Source organism: Sorex araneus, chromosome 5, assembly GCF_027595985.1.
Source record: "Sorex araneus isolate mSorAra2 chromosome 5, mSorAra2.pri, whole genome shotgun sequence".
Taxonomy (NCBI): domain Eukaryota; kingdom Metazoa; phylum Chordata; class Mammalia; order Eulipotyphla; family Soricidae; genus Sorex; species Sorex araneus.
Window position 1 is genome coordinate 51,751,954 of NC_073306.1, and position 24,488 is coordinate 51,776,441.

General features: G+C 56.2%; 1 protein-coding gene across 7 annotated transcripts in view; it reads right to left on the minus strand.

Annotated features, from left to right (window-relative positions):
• EPHB2 (EPH receptor B2) overlaps positions 1-24,488 on the minus strand; it is a 206,339-nt gene that overhangs the window by 124,205 nt on the left and 57,646 nt on the right. For all 7 annotated transcript variants that reach the window (XM_055139251.1, XM_055139246.1, XM_055139250.1 and 4 more), the window contains exons 2-3: positions 10,943-11,007; positions 7,389-8,073 (exon numbers count right to left, since the gene is read on the minus strand). In XM_055139251.1, the coding sequence (XP_054995226.1) occupies positions 7,389-8,073; positions 10,943-11,007 (750 nt within the window). The remainder of the gene's footprint in view (positions 1-7,388; positions 8,074-10,942; positions 11,008-24,488) is intronic.

The following is a 24,488-nucleotide window of genomic DNA, read 5'->3' on the forward strand; positions in this document are numbered from 1 at the left end:
CATATCAGTCCATTGACCATATGTGGTGCCCGAACCACATCAACCCAGGTTGGCTGTGTGGGGAGGCAAGCACCCTACCTGCTGTATTATCGTACTATCTCTCTGGCCCCCGGGTCCTCCTCCAGTTTTCCTTGCCTCTAAACTGGCAATAATGACCTTGGCTTTGCCTCTCTCATGTGTGTATCATTCAGATCAAAGTGTGTCATAGGGTGAGACCAAATGCTACACAAAAGCCGCCTCTAATCTTTCCTGGAACCAGGCAGGGTGTAAGTAAATAAATAACTGTACATATGTAAGACATTATAATTACAAATGGCATTTCACCCTCCGAGCTATGGTGGGGAGAGAAGCATTTGGGAGAGTGTGAAGGACTTGATGTGGGTGGAGCCCCGTAAGGCAGACATAAGGTGGACAAAGGCAGCAAGCTCAGCCCACCGTGCTGCGCCCCCCAGCCCCCCAGATGCCAGGGGCTGGGTTCTGAGTGGGTCAGAGGTGGAGGAAAGACTCCGGATTTTCCAGCAGGTCTCAGTTCGAGATTCTTACCCGCTGTGTGGCCTTAGCCAGCTCCCTTCCTCTCTCTGGCCCTCAGTCGCTCCTCTCAGATCAAAGCCTGTACCTGGAGACTTGGTGCAGGGGAGGGCGAGAAACCCTCATCCTGGCAGCCAGCCTGGCAGCTCATGACAAAGGGCCTCGGGGATGGGGTACCCCTGCAGGGTGGGGCGGAGGCCAGCGTGGGGCCAGTGGGGTCTGAGCCAGCTGCCGCAGAGCAATGAAAATCTCTTAACCACACAGAATTGTTAACGGCTCCCAAATCCAGTTGTACCACAGGCTTAGAAAGGCTTAAACTGTTAAATGCATAAACTTCCTCAATAAACGGGGCCTCTCTCGCCAGATCCCGGCGCCCAGCCAGATGAAAAGGCAGCGGCTGGAGGGGGGTGGCACTTCCCCAGCTGTTTATGGCCCTGCAAGTGTTCGGGAAGAAGACTGACACTCAACCCTGCAGGGTCCTGGACCGGGGGGGGGGGGGTGGGGGGGGGGGTGGGGGGGGAATGGGCGGAGCCACACGGGGGCTCCGGGTTCTAATCCTGCCTCTTCCTCATGTGTTGCCTTGCACAAGTTGTTACCTAATCTGAGCCTCAGTTTCCTCTTCTGTGAAACTGGGGGTTGGGGGGTACTGCCTGGCCCCCTGGGGGTTCTTCATACTGCGTACATGGGAAGGGGGGAGGTCCTGAAGCCTCCAAGAAGCAGGAAGAAGAGGAGCACAGGCCTCGCCTTCCTGCCCCCACCCCAGGGATTTGGCAGTGGTCCCACCTGTTTTACGGGGCTGTGCGGGAAGGGAACAGGAAGTGAGGCTCTGGTGACTGCTGGGCAGGGGGCAGAGACCCATTCTCTCTGGTCAGGTGTTGGGGGGCGCCTTTCCAAGGCCTCGAACCCTTCAGCAAGAGGAGCGGTGCCTCGCCCAGGGCTGTGCTCCACCGGACCCCCCTCCTCTTGCCATAGAAACCCCTCGTCCTTCCAGGCCCAACTACCTCCAGATGACACCCGTCTAACTTTGAGCCCCTTGGCCATTATTTTATTATTATTATTTTTTTGGTCTCATTCTTTCCACTCTACTATCTCAGGGGCTCTCCCAGAATCTGGGACGCAGGCAAGGCAGAGCACAGGAGACACGGGTCACTCAGTCAGCCCAGCACATTGGAGAAAGCAGAGTGACGCTGGCTGTGTGGCCTGAAGCTTTGCTCCAGAGGCCCCTGCACCTCAGCCTCATCCTTTATGGAATGGAGCTGATCAGATGAATAGGAGCTGCATCGTATGTTTCCTCCTGCCCGGCCCCTCTCTGCCTCCCCAGGCCCCGGCTGGCATCTGCCTCACTCAGCCCATTGGAGCCCTGGAAGTCCCTTTTCCTTCCTTTCCTGGTGGCCAAGAACACTTCTCTACACCCCTGCCCCCAACCTGCAGGTCAGCAAAACCATAGCTTAAGAAAAGACCAAAGTGGGGGCTGGAATGGTAGCACAGCGGGTAGGGCATTTGCCTTGCACGCGGCCGACCCAGGTTCGATTCCCAGTATCCCATATGGTCCCCTGAGCAGGAGTAATTCCTGAGTGCAAAGCCAGGAGTGACCCCTGTGCATCGCCGGGTGTGACCCCCAAAAAAATAAAGAAAAGACCAGAGTGATTTCTGTTCGCTTTCTCTCTGAGCCAAATCCTACCCTTGGTTCTTCCACTCTCCAAAGCTCTGGGGGAAAAGGATGGTCCTCCAGGAAGCCTTCCTGACTCCCCACCTCCCAGCATCTCCATGTGGCTCAAGGCTGGAGCTGGGAGCGACCTCCCTAGAAGAGCTCTCAGCATCTCTGTAGCCCCCACACCGAGCCCAGGATCAGAAGTGCTAGTTAGTCAACATGTGTTAGCTTCCTGGTCATCTATGAAGAGATCACCAGGCCTCTCTGAGAAGCATGAAAACCAGGCACTGAGGTCAGACAGAGAACCCAAAGGGCTTGAGCCTATGCTTTGCCCAAGGTTTGGTCCCCAGAACTGCATGGTGCCCTACACAGTGCCAGGGAGTCCTGAGCCCAGAGTAGGTGTCCCCCAGCACCAGTCAGCACAGCCCTCAAACAGAACAACAGCAAACGTAAACAAGTCAGAAGCTGATTCCTTCCTTCCTTCCTTCCTTCCTTCCTTCCTTCCTTCCTTCCTTCCTTCCTTCCTTCCTTCCTTCCTTCCTTCCTTCCTTCCTTCCTTCCTTCCTTCCTTCCTTCCTTCTTTGCTCCCTCCCTCCTTCCTTCCTTTCTTGCTTCTTCCCTCCCTCCCTCCCTCCTTTCTTCCTTCCTTCCTTTCTCTTTCTTGGGCCACACCTGGCAATGCTTAGTGGTCACTCCTAGTGGTGCTTGGGGGACCACATGGGATGCCAGGAATAGAACCTGGGTCCGACACATGCAAGGCCAACACCCTACTGGCTGTACTACCCCTCTGGCCCCAGAAGTCGGTTTTCTGATGTCTGGCGACAGAGTTGCTGTTGCTGGATGGGCAGGTAGACCGGAGAATAGACGGATGATAGTCTGGAAAAGAAAGCATCCAGAGAAGGAGGGGGCGATTCCAGCTTTTCAGAGCGAAGACTGAGCAGCTTAACTTGGCCAGGCTCCCCCGCCAATCCCCCTTCCCCCAAGACAGGCCTGTGTGGTCTCAGTCCTTGGAGGTCTGGAGGGGATGACGGTCCCCCCAGCCCCCCTTCAGCTGCATGTCCCCACCCTGCCCTTGAAGAGAAGCAGCAGAGTGAGTTCCGTAGGGGGTTCTGCACCTCTCCTCCCACCCAGCATTCCAGCCCTCACGCCCTCTCCCCAGCCAGGAGACCCGGCCAACTCCCTCCCGCTCCTCCCGAGACCGACCTTGATTCCCACCCCCACAGTCCAGAAACACTGGCTCAAGGGGCCAGCCTTGATAGGTTGGCTGGAAAAAGGCTGGCCCCCGGGTGTGACTCTGAGGGCCAGAGGGGACCCCTGGCCTCTGGCTCCCTCCCTCCCTCCCTCCCTCCCTCGAGTGGGGAAACATTAGATTCTGAGAATGAAACCAAATAAAGCCTCAGGCGTAACAGCCCATGCTGGTGAGTATGAGGAGAAAGAGGCAATCTGGAAAGGCGGCCGAGGGAGGGGAATTCGGCCCAGCCTTTTTCCGCAGGGCAATCTGACAGCGTGTGCGTGGCCAAAGCGCTTAGAAAAAACAAAAGCACGTCCCAGCTGACCCTACAATTCCACGCCTGGAAACGCGTCCTGCGCAAACACAGCAGCAGTGCCAAAGGACAGAGGAACCACGACGTCCTGTGGACATTTGTGCAAGGCCGTGAAACCCAGGCCGAGAGAGAGCTATGGCGGCACCTCACGCCCCTGTGAGCCACACAGGACAGCACACCTCCCAGCACCCGTTGTGGCTGGAACAACAGGGGGAAACGTGCACAAGATATCAGCAAGTCAAACATTCTCTTGTGATTTTAGCAGGAATCTTCCTTTTAGAAAATCAATAGGGGCGACCATGCTGCAAAGTCTGTTAACAGTGGGCAGCTCGGGGTGACTTCATTTTCTCCCTTTTGCTAATCAGTTGCTTTCTAGAGATTCTGTAAATAACTACATTGCTTTTGTGATAAGGGAAGGTTTCTCCCATAGATAGATAGATAGATAGATAGATAGATAGATAGATAGATAGATAGATCAGGAAAATAAAAAGGGTCATAAGCCCCCCCCCAAGAAGAAAAACAAAAGAGGCAGTGTTTGAGTCTTTATTCTTATTGTTTGAAGGCGTTTCCAGAGCTTTGCTCGTGGAGGCTGCCCTTCTGTTTATCCTGGTTCACTGATGTCTTCACACAGCTAGTGAGAGGCGGAGCTGGGTTCCACACCAGGTCTCGGGGCCAAGATGAAGAGGAGGGTGTGGGTGGGGAGAAAATCAGGCCTGGAAGCTGCCTGGCAGGGCAGGGCAGGGCAGGGCAGGGCCGAGCAGAGGCAGGGAGGGGGCCAGCAGTGGGAGCGGGGGCCTGAGCTGGAGTCAGCAGATCTTCGAGTGCACGCACCTCCCACCCTTCCCGCTGGCTCGCAGCCCCTCTGCCTGTCCAAGCTAAATACTGAGAATCCCACTAAGGCCTGTGGGATCTCGTGCGCCGTGGCCTCCAGATCCGTTATTGAAGCGGCAGAGGCACGGAGGGGCAGAGTTAGGGAGGGAGAGACCCCCTGGGGAAACTGAGGCAGGAGCACCCAGGAAATGAAACCCAGCACTCGGGGAAGCAGACTCGGGCATTTGGTGAGAGCAAGTGCCGGGGAGCAGGGACCCCAGAGCCAGCCTCCTACCCCCGCCCCTGCAGTCCGGGAGCAGGGGCACAGCCTGGGGGGGGGGGCAGGCAGGAAGGTGGCACAGCTCTGTGGCAAGTCCCAGATTTGCCTTCCCTGGCTTCGGTGTGACTGTGCAGGCCCCTCGGACGCACAGTGACACCCACCAAATGTTCCTGCGGGGTCGTCCTCACCAATGACACCTGTCCAAGGGCCCCTGTGTGCACCCCCAAAGCAATAGAGATGCGAACACACTTCCAAAAAACAAACATACAAAAACCCAAATTACTGGGGGCCTGAGTGATACGACAGTAGGTGGGGCACTTGCCTCACATGCGGCCGACCCTGGTTCCATTCTCGGCACCCATATGGTCCCCGGCACCGCCAGGAGTAACTCCTGAGTGCAGAGACAGGAGAACCCCTGAGGATTGGCCGGGTGTGACCCAAAAAGGAAAAAAAAGGACCCCAAATTATCTACATCCCCTCTACCCTGTCCACTACCACCACAACTGAAGACAGGGCTGGGGATGACCATGCCTCCCCCACCCCCCAACCCCGTTCACAACTGTCTCCCCCAGCCCTGGTCTGTGCCTGGCTAGTAGAAAGCAGAAGAAATACACAGGCTCAAGAGCCACAGAGGGGGCCGGGGTGAGTGGTCAGGGCCTCCCTGGTTGCCTCCCTCTGCACCCCTCACGCAGAGGGCATCCCAGGAAGTTGGTCAGATGGAATGTTGGCTTATTTTTGTTTGGGGGCCACACTTGGTGGTGCTCAGGGCTTACTCCTGGCTCAGTGCTCAGGGGACCCCATGGGGTGCTGGGGATCCATCCTAGGTTGGCCAAGTACAAAGCCAGCAGCTCGTCTACTGGCCCTCTGGCCCGATCGAATGGGCTTGGCCTCACCTTTGCAAACCACTTTGCAAGTCCATCCCCGGCTCCTTCCATCCAGGAGCCCCCTGAGCCCCCAGCCCAGCCCAGGCCACCCCTCGGGATGGCTGCCACCACCGGGGCGGCCTGTCTGCCAGGGAGACTTGAAGCCAGCCTATCTCTTCTCTACTTTGTGTTAATAAAGCAACAGCTTTTTCTCCGTATCAAGTTATATTTCTGAATCAAACGCGTCTTTTCCAAGCACAGCCTCCTATTGTCTGTGGGCGCTCCGTGGAGTGGCGGTGGCCGTGGTCTGTCTGGCGAGTCCCACTGGGGCTGGCCCAGGCCACGTATTACATCATCCAAGCGAGTACACGCTCCTCTGACACGGAAGCCTCAGAGCCACAGAAACGGCCCCAGGGAAGCTGCCCCAGGCCCAAGAATCTGCATCGGAACCTGGTGCGGGGCATGAGAGGGCCAAGAGACCCTGGGGAGAGGACGGGAAAGTGCTCTGTCCCCATTGGGAGTTGGGGTTGCCCTTCTTCGGTGTCCTGGGCTGGTGCCTGAGAGACTGGACTGTGTGGCCCGTGGCACAGCTGCAGCACAGGCCCTGGTGGCAGCTGGTGCCCCTCCGGCCCCCCGAGCTTACTAAGCACATTCTGACTAGCTTCCACGACTCATACCCAGGAGTGAGCTGAGCCGGGCTGGTCTTCCCGCGGCCGTGAATGGGTGAGGGGTGCAGGAGAGGGGGTGGAAGGAGGCCGGGGCTGGACACTCCGTACCCCAACATTACTTCAACTCGGAGGAACTGCCCATAGCAGACATCTTCCACCACCCCACTGACCATGGCACAGTGACCCTGTCATTGCCCCCAATGCCTTGTACCCCACGTACCTCCCTCCACTGCCACATGGGCTGAATTTAGTGGCCCCTCTTAAGCGCACAGGGCTACAGTGTTCAGCCTGCCACATCCCGGGCTTCCTTCCCCTCCGGTGACCTCAGCACCCCAATCTTGGGCCCCGCTATGTCTCTCTGTCTCCCAGAGGAGCCCCAAGCTGACCCTCTAGGGACATGCAGCGCTGATGAAGAAGAAACTGTCCTTGTGTGGTCAGCTCTGCATCGCCTGCCCCACACTGACTGAGAGCAAAGCTTAATAACCAGGAGCTCAAGTCAGCCACAACGATGGCACATTTTCTTAAAAAGGAAACCAAAGCCCTCTGCAAATGCAGACACTCGCCCTCATTCAAATTCACAGAGCAATTACAATGGGAACCGCTCACACCCTGTCCACTGAGAGCTGGACATCATCCCCCTCACGGGGATGTGTACCACCATTCAAGACGGGCTGTGCAGATGCCTCCTGCTAGGAGCTGGTGTGATGGTACCACGGTGGGTGCTTCCCTTGCACGCATGCCGGACCCAAGTGCGATCCTCCCAGAACCCGGTAAGGTCTTTCAAGCACCTCCAGGAGTGATTCCTGAGCACAGATCTCGACGTTAGACCTGAGCACTACCAGGGGTGGTCCCCCAGACAAAACAAAACAAAAGTTCCCCTCGTCTCAGTCTCCCCTCCTCTCCCCCTGACAAAGAATCACCTTCACTCAACAGCAGGACAGGACTGTAGCTTCAGGAATTCTCCTCACAGTCACTTGGCAACCCCAAATGCCAGACCCCAGCCTGCAGTCCCGGCCAGAACTCCCGCCCCGCTGCGGCCCTTACCTCGGCAGATGGTGCCGTTCTCCACGGCCTCGAAGCCGGCCTTGCACATGCAGCGGCCGATGGGCACCAGCCACTCGCCGTCGCCGTTGCAGTAGAGTTTGATGGGCACGTCCACCTCCTCGGCATTGGCAATGCAGCTGCCCCGGGCGGCCACCAGGGACGTGCTCTCCGCCCCGGACAGCGTCTCCTGGAACACGGCACCGTTCTGGATGACGCGGGGGCACTTGCGGTAGAAGACCCGCACGGCGATGAGGGACATGCAGCCCCCGTAGTCCTGGAAGGCCAGGTAGAAGCCGCTGCGGGACACGGGCCCGAAGCTCCGCACCTCGGTGTTGATCTTCATGACCCGGCCCCCCAGGTCCACCTGCGAGAAGCTCTCGTCAGCCGCGATGGTGTCCACCTTCACCCAGGGGTTCTCCATCCAGTTGGGGAAGGTCTTGGTGGCCGAGTCGAAGTCGGCCTCGTAGTAGTAGAGGTTGAAAGTCTCCTTGCAGGACCCGGGCACGCTGGGGATGCTGCTGCAGTCGCGCACCGAGAACTTCATCTCCACGTGGATGCGGTGGGCGCCGCGGCGCCGGATGAACTTGGTCCGCAGCCAGTTGTTCTGGCTGGACTCAAACACGTTGCACACCTGGTACGTGCGGATGGTGTTCATGTTCTCGTCGTAACCGCTCACCTCCTCCCACTGCGGGAGAAATGCTAGTCAGGTGGGGGAGATGGGGCACGGCTGCGGGAACACCCCGTCTATGAAGGGAGACACGAGTGGCAGGGAGTTCCCCCCACCTCCACCGAATGCCCTGGCATGAGGTATGTCCTTGTCTGACGGAGGAAGCACAGACTCGACCTTAGGGGTCCTCTAATCTGATGGCGGAGAAATACTCTCTACTGACAATAATCATAGTCTCGCAGGGAGACATGGACTTTGACCCGAGAAAGTCCCCCTAGATTGGGAGGGAGGGAGACATGCCAATCCGATGGCAGGGCCCTCTGCCCTGCCCTTTGCATCCCCTAGTTCGATGGGAGAGGTCACCCTTTTTCAGGGGTCCGCTAATCTGACAAAGAAGACAGACTCCTGCTCCAGAGAGGCCCCGTAGAAGGGAATCCAGGAAGGCCCAAAGGGAGTCCCTGCTGCCATGTGCTCGGGACCAGGCCCCTGGGACCCCTCTACCCCCACCCCCATGGACGGGGACACCAGGCCCATCCCCAGGACAGCTGCTCCGCCCTGAGCTAGAAAAGGGCAAAGATGCCACTAGAGGACACTTCCATGTTCCCTACTGGGCGGGACATGGGGGGGTGTGGAAGGGCAGCAGGGCCCAGGCAGTCCCCACACAGGTCAACCCTGCACCCCCCGCCCCCACCCCACTGAGCCTTTGCTTGCTCTCCCGGGCTCTCCTCCCACCCCGGCTCATATCGACCCGTCCCCCGGAGCCCCATGAAGCAGAGTCCCCCTCTGGCTGGGTTTGCATCCACCCACTCTCCCTCGGGCCTTTGGGGACGGTCACTCTGGGAGCAAGGAGAGCGTGCTAAGGCAGCAAGCAGCCCACGTCTCCATCCCCCGTGTGCTGCGGGTGCTGGACTGGCTTCTGGGCTCGATGCACAAAGGGCCGCCAGGGGGCTCGGCGGCAGAGCGCTTTGCCTGATGGCACGGCAAGGTTCCGGGTTCTGCGCCCAACAATTGCCAGAAAAAAGGAAAGAGTCCCAACAGCAGTGCGCCCCTGCCCTCCCTGGCCAGCTGGAGTGTGCCAGGCCCTCGGCTCTCTGTCACGGCATTCACGGTGATGGCATATGGTACGCATGCTTATCCCCATTTTACAGATGACGATGGAGCCAAGACTGAAGAAGTGAGTGCCCTTGACATGGTCAGGGGCTCCGACCCATCCGTGCTGCCCAGAAATACAAGATGCCAATGGTGCCCCCCAAACCCTGGGTTCTTATTCCAGCTCTGCCAACGTCCAGTGTGACCTTGGACAAGTCATTTCCTCTGTTATTCCAGCCTTACATGTGACCATGGAGGGGCTCTGGGGACTGGAGACGCATCACCCTCCAGGGGCCGATCCTCACCCTGGGCTCCCTTCCATTCTCTAGGCCCGTGAGCATGGGGCGGAGCAGTGGCAGTGCGTGGGGACGCTGCCCTGCAATCTGAGCTGCCTCGCCTTCGATGGCCACTCCTACGCTCCTACATTGCATTTCTTTTTTTTTTTCTTTTTGGTGGCACCATGTGACAAAGTCAGCCCCTTGTTACAATCACTGCTCTTCTTCAGAACTTAATTAGAGCACTTAATTAGAGCACTCTGCCTTTCTCCCCTCTCTCTAATTAACATGCGGAGGCCCTACAGCCCAAACACCCCGAATAATTGCGTCCGGGGGCCCTGCAGCCCAGCCTGGCCTCATTACTGGCTGGGTGGGGCTGTGGGCCCAGCAGCCTTTGCCTTCGCAGATGGAAAATTGGTGACAAGAAAGAGCCACAGAAAGAGGCCTGACCCCAGGGTCCTGCCTATTGAGAGCACAGGCCTGGGCTTGGGGGGTGGGATTCAGGCCCCTGGGGCAGCAGCTGAGTCCCAGCTGAGGGGCTGGGCTGGGGGGAAGGGAAGGGGTGGGCTGTGAGCGCCCAGCGCTCCCCCAGACCCAGTGAGATAAGGAGATGCAGGAGTGATGACAGTGATGGTGGTGACAGCTATGACAGCTGCCGGCTACCGGGAGCCCCTCTCTGTCCGGGCTGGGTGCTCTGCAGGACTCCTCCCTGCAGGCCTGCGAGGAAGACGTGACAGTCTCCATCTTCTAGATGAGGCCTGGCCACGCCACGGGCTCCAATGCCCTGGCAAGTGAGCAGCAGCTCCTGACCCCAGGCCTCCGAGCTCAAGTGCTGGGCTGGCTGCTGTCAGGAGACGAGTCTGACATCATCCCTGACCGACTCCCCCAGCGCTCGGCCAGAACATCTGGGCTCAGATCGCCAAACCCAGGGAGGGGTGCTGAGAGAGGGGCCTCAGAGCACATGGTGGTCACACGCTTACCTACACACTTAGCCCCCTTCCCTTACGAACTGTGCCAGCCAGGCTGGAGTGATAGTATAGCCAGTAGGGTGCTTTCTTAGCACCTGGCCAACCGGGTTCCATCTACGATACCCCATATGGTCCCCGAGTCCCACTAGGAGTGATCTCTGAGCAGAGAGCCAGGAGTAAGCCCTAGGCACAGCCAGGTGTGACCCAAAACCCAAACCCAAATCAATCCAAAACAAAAACCATCCTTGGCAGAGCTCTGTGCCTCAGTTTCCCCAGCTGTAGCAGAGAGGTAATTCCTCCCCCACAGAACTGGAGATGCTGCAGGTAAAAGTGCTTGGCTCAGAATCTGACAGTTGGGGCTCATTAGCTATAAAATGGGCGTGTCTCCTTCTTAGACTCACGGGGGGGGGGGGGGAGGTGGGCATGGGAAAAAGGTTCAAGGCATCCAGTACGTTGTCATGGTAACCAGGGCTCCACCAGTGGTTCTGAGCTTTGTAGGAAGTGAAGTGACTGGGAAGGGAGGGGGCATGCAGGGTTTGGGGACCACTGACTCACCCCTGATGGAGGATGCACCATCCAGCCCAGCTCTGCAGTGGCAGTGGTAGAGTCCATCAGCGTTTCTGCGGGGGAAGCAGAGTCACCGTCAGCCTGCCTACAGGGTCCTGTCAATCACCCCACCTCTCCCGCCCTTTAGGTCCCGCCTTCACTGTATAGCCCCACCCATTCCTACAGTCTGGCCAATCATCTGACGCCATTCCTCTAGGTGCCAACCTTAAGGTCCCGTCCTACCACGCACAGCACTCACTCTCTCGGTCAATCTTGTCCTATCTATCCAGATGCCACTCCCTGCTTTCCTCTCAGCAGAGGGGCTTTGCCAGGGTGTCCTGGATGAGTTTCAGAATCCACCAGGAAATACAGACTTTTGTTTGTTTGTTTGTTTGTTTGTGGGTCACACCTGGCAGGGCTCACTGCCCCCGTAGCGCTTAGGATACCATGCAGTGCCAGGAACCGAACCTGGGTTTCCCGTATGCAAAAACATGTGCTCAGTCCACTGGGCTCTTTCTCTGACCCAGTTTCAAAATTCTATGGCCATTTAGGGTGTCTGCATGGTTTTTGGCTCGAATTGAGTTTTCAAAAGCCGGCCTTTTCAAAAGAGGACCCGAGAGAGATGGCCATTCTGTCCAAGCAGAGCCCAGGTGACCCCACCCCCACCTTCTGTCTGGCCCACGCTTCGAGCCAAGGACACGTTCACCCCTTCCCCAGGAATCTGGTATCCTCCGCAGTGTCCCGATGTCAGGGGCCCCTCCCCCAGGGTTTGGCCAACTCTGTCCCTACTAGAGGGCTCTGGACCTGGAACGCTGAGCACAGTGCCAGAGGGGCTGGCCAGTGAGTTGCCCTCTGGGGTTCAGGACCTTTGGGCCCGTTCCTGAAGCAGTCGAGTCTCTAGCTGCCTCCGGTAATTCAAGCAGCTGGGGGGAAGGAGCCATACAGTGCAGTGAGCGAAACCCACAGGACCACTCACCCACCGATTGGGCTCAGGACCCCTGGCCCCCTCAGCTTGGCCACAGGGCTTCAAAAACACTCTTTGAACCCAATGGCAATGCACTGAATAGATTTAAATTGGCCCCTTTCAAACACTCGCTCAACAACTATGTCCTGATGTCCACAACGTAGCAGACACTGAGCAGGTACCCAGCAGTGGAAATGGCGAGTAACGAGACCCTGCTATGAGCAGTTCCCAGTTTGGCAGTGATGAAGCAGCGTGAATCCAAGGGAACACACAGCTTGGACTGACACAGTGAGACGGGAGGCAGCGGGGCCTCCGGGGGCATGAGAGAGCTTCCAGGCCCCGATCCTGCAAGAGGGTGCTCCGGCCAGGCTCCACGCCCATGCCTGGGGCAGGAATCACCAATCAATCCCTGCACTCGGATCATCAAACTTGGGGCCACAGTGTCCCAAGAAAACGACACGCAGCACTGGGGCCCCAACGCCTGCTCGAACCCAACAACCTCATGTTGGAGAGGAGGCAGCTGGGGCACAGATGAGGACCAGACTTGGTAAGCATGACAAAGGAACAGGTGGCAAGAGGGGCAAGGTACAGGTCACGTGGTGGTTTGGGATACTCAATGTGGGGACCCTGGCTGGGTGAACTAGGCAGAGGAGTGGACAAGGTGCCCAGTATGCAGGTCACTGCTGGCGGAAATGGGAGGTAACAAGCAATGGAACTCGGGCAGGGGAGGACAGAGGAGGCATCTGGGCAGTGGTGACCCCAGGCAGACCAGGGCGGCTGATAAGAGGGGACATGGCAATGGCAGTGAGCGTCCCCGGCAGCCTGTGACTTCTACTTGGGGTCACCGTGTCCCTCTGCCCTGGAGGGGGGGGTGGGTGCCAGGGATGGTGAAGTCCAGTGCCAAGGATGCCTTTTCTGATGGCATATCGGAGGGAAGTTCTATTGTGGTGCTGTGGAGCTGAAAAGAGGGCTCCTTTTCACACCCGGAACGCTGCAGAGTTTTCTTCCTGGAGAGAACAAGGGCTGAACTTTTAACCTGTTTTCTCTCATCGGCCTCAGCCAGCGGCGCGCCAAGCCGGGCTCTCTGCCTGAGCCCGGGAAACAGCTGCTGGGAGCTGTCGAACAAGGGAGAGGAGAGACTCTGCTTGGGACATAAAAGGGGGTCGGCTGGGGGGAGGCAAGCCGGCCAAGCAGGTGGCCCCACCCCTTGGCTGGATTCCTGGGCTGACCCACAGGCCAAGTGCTGGAGGATTCCATGGGCCGGAGGAGGGGCTGTGAACTGACATCCTCATTAGACGGGTGGGAACTCGGGCCCAGAGAGGGCAAATGACTTGCCAAAAGTCATGTTCTAAAGCTGGTGCTCAGACCCCAGGTTCCCAAGTTCAGGGTGGGGGAGGGCAGGGTCGGGGGGTGCAGAGGGGCCGCCACCGCCTCTCCCTCTGCCTCCCAGCACATCTGGGACACACAGGGGAGGCTCTGCCGGGGAAGGGCCGAAGTCAAAGGCCTGACTGGCTGAGACAGGAAGGGGCCGAGAGGGAGTGTGAAGTTTGCGACTCCTCGGGGGACGGTTGCGGAAGGCAGCGCCTCCCGTGCCTCCTTCTCGGGGCCACTGCGGGCAGCTCCGCAGGGAGGACAGCTGAGGGATGCTTCTCCCCCGCTTCCTCGGGGGGGGGGGGGGGGAGAGGAGGGGCGGGGCCTGGGCTTTTCGATAGCGACACCTCCCTTCATCTTAACAACAGAAAGCAGACAAAGGGCCAGGGAGGTGGCTCAGTGGTAGAGCACAAGCCTTGCCTGTGAGGCCCCGGGCTGGATCCCTGGCGCCCTGTGGCCCCGAGCACTGCTGTGGAGCATCTGCCACCAACACGATAATGGAAGTCACAGAGACATAGCATCTACCACGGGCTCTGCCGCCCACTTGCTTTGTAACCTTCGTACCCTGTCTCAGCCTCACATCGTCCATCTGGAACACGGGCTCCGTCTCTAGCATGTGCGGCCAGGGGGCTGCATTGAGTGGAAAACGCCTGAGCCTGGAGCCCAGCGCCGAGCAGACCTTGACGGGCATTGGCCACCTTTCGGAGCCTGAGGACGGTGCTTTGGGGCTAACCTGGTGCCCACGCACACACCGTCTGCCGTGGGCTCATTAGAGGGTCCCTGAACGTGAAGGTGGGTCCAGCTCAAGCTGCCTGCCCCCTTCCCCCTCCCGCCCTCCCGCCCCAGTCCCAGACCGTGCTGGCCAACCTCTGACAGATACCAGACTTTGCTCACTGGCTGCAGACTCAGGGAACCCCTTTCTGGCTCATCAGAGGGAGCTTGCTGAGGGGCCCCAGGTTTCTTCTTTGCTCCCTTATAGACTAACAAGCTCAGTTCTCTGGGAACCAGAGTTAGAGTTCTTGCCTGGGGCTCCAGAAGCCAAGCCTATGTCCAAACTCAGCTCCTCCTTTCGTCCAAACTCACTTAGAACACCCCCCAAAGGGAGAGAGCTCATGTCCACCGGGGCAGAGACTATCACCTAGAGACAGTGGATACCGTTCCATTTCCTAGGGGGAAACTGAGGCTACCAAAGGCCAGGATATTACTGGACTCCAAGCATTCCCTCTCAGCCCTGGACCCCACACATACACTTCTGCTCTTCTCCTTCACACACACACATGCGTGTGCACATGTTTCCAGGGATGGGATCTAAGTCCTGTGCATGTAAGGCACGCACTTTAGGCTGAGTCGCATCCAGGGGCCCTCACCCTCTCCACACCTCCTTTATCCAACCTAATTCTCATCTGTGAGGTTCCAGCTCAGGTCACCACCTCTTGGCAGTCCTCCTGAACGCACACCACCCCATGGTTGTGCAGCTGCCAGTGTTCAGAGACGCCCGACACTTGCAGATATCCTGGGTGGGAAAGGCCTGTCTCGTCCTCTTTCAGTGGTCTATAATGCCCCGTGCATAGGGCACCGGGTCCAGATTCAGGGGTCCCTCCAACGCAAAGCTTGGCCCCCCGATAAGCCTTCGAGGCTGAGTAAAATCCCATGAGTGAGGGGAGAGCACGCACTAGTGTTACGAGTCACGGCATTAATGATCTGGCCTCCCCCACAAACAGCCTGTGCGTTCAGGGGTCACTGTCGCTTAACACCCAAGGACACTGGGAGGAAGAAACGGCAATGCTGCTGCAAGTGGAAAGTCAGTGCCGACTGCCACAAAAAGAAGGAAAACAAACACAACTCCGCCTGAGTCGTTCACTTGCCACACTCTGGGGGCCACGAGGTTCCCTGCAGCTGCCTCGGAAGGGCCAGAAATGCTCCCGCCCCACCTCCACGGTGTCAGGGACCGTCCCTCCCCAGGCATGCTGTCTGTGCACACAGCATTTCTCGCCACAGATGTGACAAGGACTCCATGGGGAGGGGCGTGGGCTGGTTCTGGTGGTCCTGGGACCAGGAGCAAAATGGCTATGGAGGACCAGCAGCCCAGAGGAAGTGTGAGCCCGCAGAGCATGGGGAGGGCGTGCTGGGGTTGCAGGGGTGAAGGCTTGAAGGCGAGCAGGGCATGGGAGGGTGGGCTAGGCTGAGGGGTGCAGGGGTGAAGGCTCAGAGGTGAGCAGGGCATGGGGGTGTGTGCGAAGCTGAGGGGTACAGGGGTGAAGGCTTGTGGTGAGCAGGGCATGAGGGGGTGTTTGAGGCTGAGGGGTACAGGGGTGAAGGCTTGGTGGTGAGCAGGGGATGGATGCAGGGGCAGGGTAGGGAGAGGCGAGAGGGGAGCCCAGGAGATGGGGCATGACACTCTCTGCCCACATCCTGCCAGCCTCCCTGGTGCCCCCTTTCCCCCACCTTAACACTGCCCTCGCATTTGCCTCTGCGCATGCCCACCCCAGATAGCTCCTGGGAATGTTGAGTTCTAAGGATGAGAAAGTGCTAAGTGACTGTTGAAACAAATCCTAGGGCCAAAGAGATGTTACAGGGGTTAAGGCACTTGCTTTGCACGCAGGCAACCCTGGTTTGGTCCCTGGCACCACAGGGTCCCCTCAGAGGAGGGGCGTGACTCCTGAGTACAGAGCAAGGGGTGGTGCAACCTCAATTTCTGCAGCCCCCCCATCCCAAAATCCCAACTGGGGCTCCAGGGCTGTGCCCCAGAGGCAGAGCACTCGCCTTGCGTGTGTGAGACTCTGGGTGTCAATGCCCAGCACTGCAGAACAAATCAAACAAGGGAAAAAACCACCAGTGCTTAGATAAGGAAACCAAGGCTGTTTTGGACAGAATCTTAGCCGCCAGGTAAAACCTGGGAGCAGGGAGGGCCTCTAGCCCCCCCACCCCACCCTGGGGTATATCCCTCAGGAGGAAAAATAGGGCTCTGGCTGGGGGGAGCCTGTGGCCTGAGCACCCCTCACCCCCTCCCCTTCCTGCGGACTGCACAGAAGAAAGCAATCAGGAGGCCCAGGCTGTGAGGGGGGTGGGGTGGCAGTCCCCTCTGCGTGCAAACGAGCTGTGAGCTGCGTGCATTTCAGAAATATTTCAGCCAAAAGGAGAGACACGCTGAAGTCGTTAGCGTTAGGCCCTCAGGGGGTGGCTCTGCACGACCCAGGCAGAGGGGTTGCCATCCCCATTTTCAGGAGGGGCCCATATTCGTCCCCCTACTGCTCCCCCATCTACCCCTGATCCCCTCTTGGAGCATAAACCTGCCTGTAGTCATGACCTTAGTGAAGGTCCCTAAAATGGGAGAGGAACTTTCACTGAGTGTCTCTGAAGGGGCCAGAGCTGGGAGCTCTCCCATTAATCGGCTCTTTTTATTTTTTTTTTTTTGCTTTTTGGGTCACACCCGGTGATGCACAGGGGTTACTCCTAGCTCTGCACTCAGGAATTACTCCTGGCAGTGCTCAGGGGGATCATATGGAATGCTGGGAATCGAACCTGGGTTGGCCGCGTGTAAGGCAAATGCCCTACCCGCTGTGCTTAGCTCCAGCCCCTAACCCGCTTTATAGATGCAGAAACTGAGGCCAGAGAGGTGAGATCCCTGCTCGGAGTCACACAGGTAGACCTGGATTTTGAACCTTTTTCCACATCTACCACAGATGTGGGAAAGTTATCATTTGGTTTTTGTTTTGGGGGCCATACCTGATGGTAGCCGGGGATCACCTCCCTGGCGCGGTACTGAGGGGTCACTCCTGGTGTTCAGGGGACTACGCAGTGCCAGAGACCAGACCAGGACCTCTCCCATGCGAAGCCTGTGCTCCAGCCTTTTGGACCATCTCCCTGGCCCCCGCCTCCCGGTTATTTTTAAATGCTGCAGCTATGGTCTTGGATAACAGACAGCACAAAGCAAAATCACTGCAGTGTTTTGTCCGAGCTGACTTTCTCCCTCTGTGCACTTCTGAGAGGATCAAAGCAGGAAGAGGGAAGGGCAGCAACGGGAGGGGGAAGAGACGGGGCTGGGTGGGGGGGTGTTTTTTCTAAAATCTATGCCTGATCATGCCCTTTACAGCCTCTGCCATCAGCAGGATCAAGGCCCGGAATGTGGCTCAGCGGTAGGGCACTTACCATACAAATGTGAGGCCCTGGGTTTGATTCCTGGCACTTCACCGTCCCCTGAGCACTGTGGGGAATGCCCCTTGAGCACTGAGCCAGGAGCAGACCCTGCACACGAGCAAACAAAACCTGATGTCTCCAAAGCCCGTGCCTTGCTCTCTCTTATACTCGTGTTCAGAGATCCCAGTGTCCTCCTGCTATAGAAGGTGGTTTCCAGGCTTGGGTCAGCTGGCCCCTTCCAGCTCTGCTGGCCGGACTCACTACTCTTTCAAAAGGTGTAGCTCCAAGCTGCCTTCCTTCCGGCAGCTGGCCCCAAATTCTCCTGGGTGAAGTAACAAGATCACGGATGTGCCAGAGAAGGTCTCTTCTACCTAACATGAGCCCGGCGCTGTGCTGGGCCTTGGGGACCGGCAACCAGTGCCCAGCCTGTGAACTTTGCACAGGGAGAGAGAGAGAGACGGAGTGAAACGGCGCATCCAGGCTGGGAGCCAGGAAACCCAGAGGAAGACGGGATTAGCTCTGACCAGTGAATTCACAAAGGTGTCTCAGAGGAGGTGGCATTTGAGCTGGGAGGAGAGGGGATGGGCAGGCTGCACAGCAGAGCCAGCACAAGGAAAGTACAGAGGAAGCAGCTTGCAGGGGCGTTTTGGACAGTCACTAAACCCGATGACAGGGAGGAGGGAGTGGGCACGGGGGTCAGAGCTGGACCTTCATTAGCTGCTTCGTACTGAGCGAGTCTTGGTACTTTCCGAACTCCCTTCCCGGATGTTACACTAGAGTTAGGAGAGGGGGGCCAGGGTCTTCCTGACCAGGAAGCGCTGGAGCTGGGGCTGCCTTACACCAGCACACACGTGGATAAGCACCGCACCCCTCTGCGGTGCCTGTCCCCTAGGGTGACGGCAAATGCTCCGTGGATAGGTCAATCATCATGGGCCTGGACACAACCTCCAGCGTGGGGCTGAGGTGCTGACACATTGGCCCCCTGGCAGCAGGGAGCTACAGAGGATTCCTGAGGTGGGTGATGTGTGGGTGACCACTGCTCCCGGGGATCTCTGGCCCAGAGCAGCCCACAGCCCCTGGCCTGGGGCACGAGCCCCGCTGCAGATGCTGCCCTGGACCTATCCCAGCAGTTCCTATGGGTGCCTGCCCTGGCCCAATGACGCTGAGGGGGTCTGAGCCCATCACCCTGGCTGGTCAGGTGGGCAGTGGCTGGTGCTCCAGCACTTTCCAGGGTCCAAATAGACATTCTAAGAGGGGCAGCACTCCGGAATCAGGAGATGAAGGTCAAGACCACCGGCAACCACCCTTTGGAGGCCAAGTTTCCTCATCTGTGAAATAGGAAACGACAAATTTCATCCCCTTTAGATGGCTTTGGGGGTTGCTGCGAGGTGCTGGGTACAAAGGGTTTCTTTTTTTTTTTTTTTTTTGTCACCTGCCAAGACCAGGTTGCAGGAAAGTGGAAAGTGAAAATCGCTAAAAACTCATAGGCAGGAGTTCATCAGCTTTATCTCCTTGGATGGAGCACCTGAGGCCCTGAGCGGTCAGGGACTCCCCCAGGTCCCCCTGTGGCTATGCTGGCACAGAGAAGCAAAAGTAGTCAGAGCTGTAGGTACCCATGAACTCAGTGCCAGGCTGGTGTAATCCCTCGGCACACCTGGCAAGGTAGGCACGGCTGTACCTACTGTACAGATGAATAAACTGAGGCCAGAGAGGCTAAGTGATGTGTTCAGAGTCACAAAGATATGGAAAAGCAGAGCTAGATGGGTGCCCAGGCCAGCCTAACTTAGTTCCCCAAGGTCCCTCCTTGGGCAAAACACCTAAACAGACTGACCCCGGGCACTGGCATGGGGAAGGCTGGCGGTGTGGCTAAGCCACCGAAGCCCTGGGCTAGTTCAGAGAAGAAGGCGATGGGCTTCCAGTGGGCAGGATGTTGGTTTTCCAGCTTGGCCCCCGGCCCCACCCTTGGGCTCACGGAAAGGGAACCCAGACAATGTAAAATCCTTCTGCCTATGGCTCTCCCATCACATCGAGGACCTTAGCTGCCTCGGTTGCCTGCCCGGAGCCTGCTCGTGTTTTCTCAGGTCCGGACGGAGGAGTCCCCATGACGTCGGCTCCTCCGTTCTGTTCCCCGCCTGCCCGTCGCTGGCCTGGGCATCCGCCAGCGCCGGCCGCCAGGCTGAAACCCAATCCTCGGGGCCAGCCGGGCGGCTCGCTAACAGCGGGCCGCATTGTACGGCCGGGGCTTCGGGAGAGTTTGGATTCGCTGCTTGGGGACCCACTTAACCTCCGCAAAGGACAGGATGATGGATGGGGGTCTGGGAAGGGGTTGTGGGGGGCGGGGTGGGCGGTAAATGAACACCAGGGCTAGCTGGGGAAGGAAGCGAGGGGAGGCAGGGATGCGAACAGGCGGCACACACAGGATCCCTGTTCGTCCTCCCCGCAAGCCTGAGAGACGCTGTTACTGGTCCCAGTTGATGGAGAAGGAAACTCAAGCTCCGAGAGGTTAGGTGACTTGGTCAAGGTCACACAGCGAGGCAGAAATTAAACCCAGGCCATTTGCCCTTGGGGCCTTCCTCATTTACTAGGCTGCCTTTGGCCAGCATGTGGCTCAGTGATTCTTAATCAAGCTTTGAGCTCTCTGACTGGGGGCCCGGAGAGAGCTGCGGTTCAGGCATGTGCCTATATATATATGGGAACACCCCAGGTTTGACTCCCAGCACCACGTGGTCCCCCAAACATCACTGGATGTGGCCCTGGTCGTCCCCAGCGTGAAAGGACTGGAGCAATAGTATAGCAGGTAAGGCGCTTGCTCTGAATGCAGCCGACCCGCCAACCGCGGTTCAGTCCCCGACATTCCATATGGTGCCCTGAGCCTGCCGGGAGTGAACCTGAGTGCAGAGTCAAGAGGAACCCCTGAGCATCACCAGATGTGACCCAAAAAACAAAATAAAACAAAACAAAGAGGGCCGGAGACGCTTGCTCCTCTCAGTCCCGCACTGAACCGCCGGCCAGTTGGCGGAGAATCACTGGGTCCGGGGGTGGAGTTGAGGGCACCGGGCCTCCAGAACACTGTTTGGGAGCGCTCCACCCGGCTCTCTACCAAACACACAATCTTTGACTTAGAGGAATCCACAGGTCTTCACACCTATTAATCAGGTTTTTAACAACATAATACAAAGCCAGGCTGGCAGCTGACACCTGTGCACAGGACTGTGGGCCTGGCACTGAGCACTGTGGCTCACGAGCATTTCTCCGTGGGTGACCCATGAGGAACAGAGGGATGAGCAACACAGACACTTCCACAAGAGGCAAGGCAGCTCGGAGAGGATCCACATGGCCAGACACGGCAGAGCAGGGCAGCCCTCGCTGGCAGAGGGCGCAGGAGGTCCGGCTGCGTACCTGCTTCTGTCAGGTCCCTGCTAAGTGGTGGCTGAATATTCTGCTGCTCTCCTCTGCCCAGTGGACGGAACCCTCAACCTGCAACTGGGCACAAAAGGCGAGGTCCCCTCCCTCTGCAATGGTGCTCGCCTCCCTGGGACACCCGTTCCTGTGCATGAGGTAAGACCTGTCTTAAAAGTGGCCTCCTCAGCTCAGATAGAGAAGGGAACACCAAGTTGGGAGGACCCATTTGGGTTGAAAAATGCGTGCCAGATGGAATAGAGAAGGGATCACTAAGAAAATGATAGCTGGGGGAATCATTCGGGATGGGAGATGCGTGCCGAAAGTAGGTAATGGACCAAACATGATGACCTGTGCTGCAGTGTCTGTGCTGCAAGTCATAATGCTGAAAAGTAGAGAGAGAGAGTATGGGGAATATTGTCTGCCATGGAGGCAGGGGGAGGGCGGGAGAGGGGGGGTATACTGGGGATATTGGTGGTGGGGAATGTGCACTGGTGGAGGGATGGGTGTTTGATCATTGTGTGATGGTAACCCAAACATGAAAGCTTGTAACTATCTCACAGTAATTCAATAAAATTTTTAAAAAATTTTTAAAAATGAAAATAAATTTTAAAAAAGAAAGATACGTGCCAAAAGTAAACCATAGACCAAATATGATGACCACTCAATACCTCTATTGCAAACCACAACACCCAAAAGGAGAGAGGGAGCAAAAGGGAATGCCACACCACAGAGGTGGGGCGGGATGGGGGGGTGGGGTGGGGGTGGTGGGAGGGATGCTGGGACCATTGGTGGTGGCAAATGGGCACTGATGGAGGGACGGGTACTCTATCATTGTATGATTGAAACTCAAGCATGAAAGTTTGTAAGCCTGTAACTGTATCTAACGGTGATTCACTAATAAAATAAATAAATAATGTATGCAAAAAAAAAAAGTGGCCTCCTATCGTTTAGGACGGGAGATGTGTGCTAAAAGTAGAGAAAGGATCAAACATAATGGTCTCTCAGTATCTTTATTGCAAACCATATTGGGTTATTGCAAACCCAAAGTAGAGAGACAGTTTGGGGGAAATTGTCTGCCACAGAGGCAGGGAGAGTGTTGGGATGGGGTGGGGGGATATTGGGGACAATGGTGGTAGAAAATGTCCACTGGTGGAGGGATGGGTGTTCGATGATTGTATGACTGAAACTCAGTCATGAAAGCTTTGTAACTGTAGCTCACAGTGATTCAATAAAAAATAAAATAAAATAAAGCAAAAAAATAGCCTACTCTGAGAAGCCTTTCCTGCTGACGTTGGTGCCCAGCTCATGTGTCCTATGTGTGACTCCTAGTCAACCTGCTTTGCCAACTTTCTTTGACTCACTGACTCAACTGGACTGGGGCAGGACTGAGTCTAGCTTACTGTTAGTCTTTATCTTCTCTCTTAAAACCATTGTTGGCCACACATCCCCACCCCCAGCCCAAAACTGCAGATACCCTCTCCTACTCACACCATCAGCCTTGATGTCTGAATCTTTCCTCCAGAAAGATGGATCCATCCACCACGTCACATAAAGTGATGACCTAGTACCAACCACTGCACTGAGCAATCATGTATATTATCTCCATGATGTCAACATTTCAGGGTAGAATTATTAGTGCCCCCGTTGACCCATCTACCCACCATCCATCTAGTCATCCACCCTTCATTCACCCCTTCCATTCTCACCCACCATTCTACTCTCCACTAATCCTCCAACACCCATCCATCCATCTAGCAACCCATGTAGCCTCCATTTGTTGTTCTTCCATTTTCCCATTGAACCAACTTTCCTTCTTCATCTCTTCCTCCCTTTCTTCAGATCGCTGGGGGACAGGGGGGAGTGAACTCTGAAGAGGTCAAGCAACCTGCCCAAGATCACATACCAAGTTTGTAAGAGGCAGATCCAGGAGTAGAACCATTCTGCTAAGTGGCTCCTTGTTTCCTCTGGAACTGCCCTGTTCCATCCAGCTTTAATATTTTAAGTCACCTCAAATCCTTTTGGATGTGAGTGGACGGTGAATTACAAATCGATAAGACACAGGCCACTGTAAGTCCAAATCAGGGTCTGTCAGGTTGGAGTCAATTAGCAATTCTGCTGCAGGACCTGCTGGGACTGGATCTATTTGCCTAATTGGCACCGGTTTCTCCCAGTGAAAGACAATTAACTCAAATCCCAGAATCCAGACCACCCCTCTGCTTCTGGGCAAGATGTCAGGCATTTAGCCACATGAAATTTTACTGTTCATTCACTCACACATAGACCCACACACCCACTCATCCATCTACATTTCCAACCATTCAATACTTGCAAAAATCCATAAACAATCCTGTCATCTATTCACCCACCCATCTAGCTATTTGCCCACCCACATACCTATCTATTCACTTACCCATCCATCCTTCCATCCACCCACTCACTACTGTTCACTTACCCAACAATCCACCCACACACTCACCCATCTATCTATCCACCCATTCTCAAACCCTTCTATCCAATACAACACCCGGTCCTAGCAACTATTTATGAAATCACTTGCCCTTTTTGCCATTCATTCACTCTTTTGCCTGTCCACCCTCCCATCCATCCATTCATCCATCCACCCTTCCATCTTTCCATTTATTCACTTTCTCACTTGTCCCATTCATTTACTCTTTCGCTAGCCCAATAATCCATCTTCCATTTGCCCTTCTATTTATTTTTTATCCACATGGGTATCCATCCACTCATCCATCACTTTATCCATCCATCATTCCATCCAACCATCTACTCCTCCCTTCAGCCCTCCCTACAACCCATCCATCTTTGACTGAGTCAAATTACTTCCTGCCCTAATTTTATCTTTCCAGTTGTCTATACATGTGCCATATTCACCTAAAATATTATCTATTCATTTAACTGTCCAGGCATTAATACCACTCACTTATACATCTAAATTTCTGCTGTCTGGCCTTGAATCCATTCTTCCTATCCAGCCAGCTTGAGTTTACCGAATACCTCCTAGGTGCCAAGACCCCTTTGTGTGCCCAAGAATCAAGAGCTGGTACTGCTGGGGTCTGGGATAGCTTTTGGGAAAAGTGCCCACCTTATAAGAGTGAGGTCTAGAGTTCGATCCCCAGCACCACCCCACATACTGAGAGCAATCCTGGCTGCACTGCTATTTAATATTCAGGTGCTATCGTAGGGTTTGATCTCTGGTGACCCACAACCAAGTGTGTGCAAGCACCACAACTATGGAGTGTGAGCACATGTGCAGTATGGCAACTGAGTGTGTGTCCCCATGACACAACCAAATAAGTATATAGAACCGGCTCGCCATTGACCCATCATCCATCTAACATCCCACTTAGCCTCCATTCATCATTCAGAAATTTCCCCATAGAAGCAACTCCCTTTCTTCCTATGGATGGGGTGTAGCTAACAACCAAGCAAAGGGAAATACATAAATATATATCATAAGCAAATATTGCATATATATGTTATGTGTGTGTGCTGATGCTGATTCAGAATGAACTCTAATGGCCCTACCAGCTCCAAAGGACTGTCCGTGTTCCACTGCTACCCCTGGACATGTCCCTTGCTGGGGTTGGCATTCCAGGTCTGATCTGCTGCCCCTTAAGCTATTTTCTTCCGCCACCAGAAACCAGTTTCACTGAGTCTCCC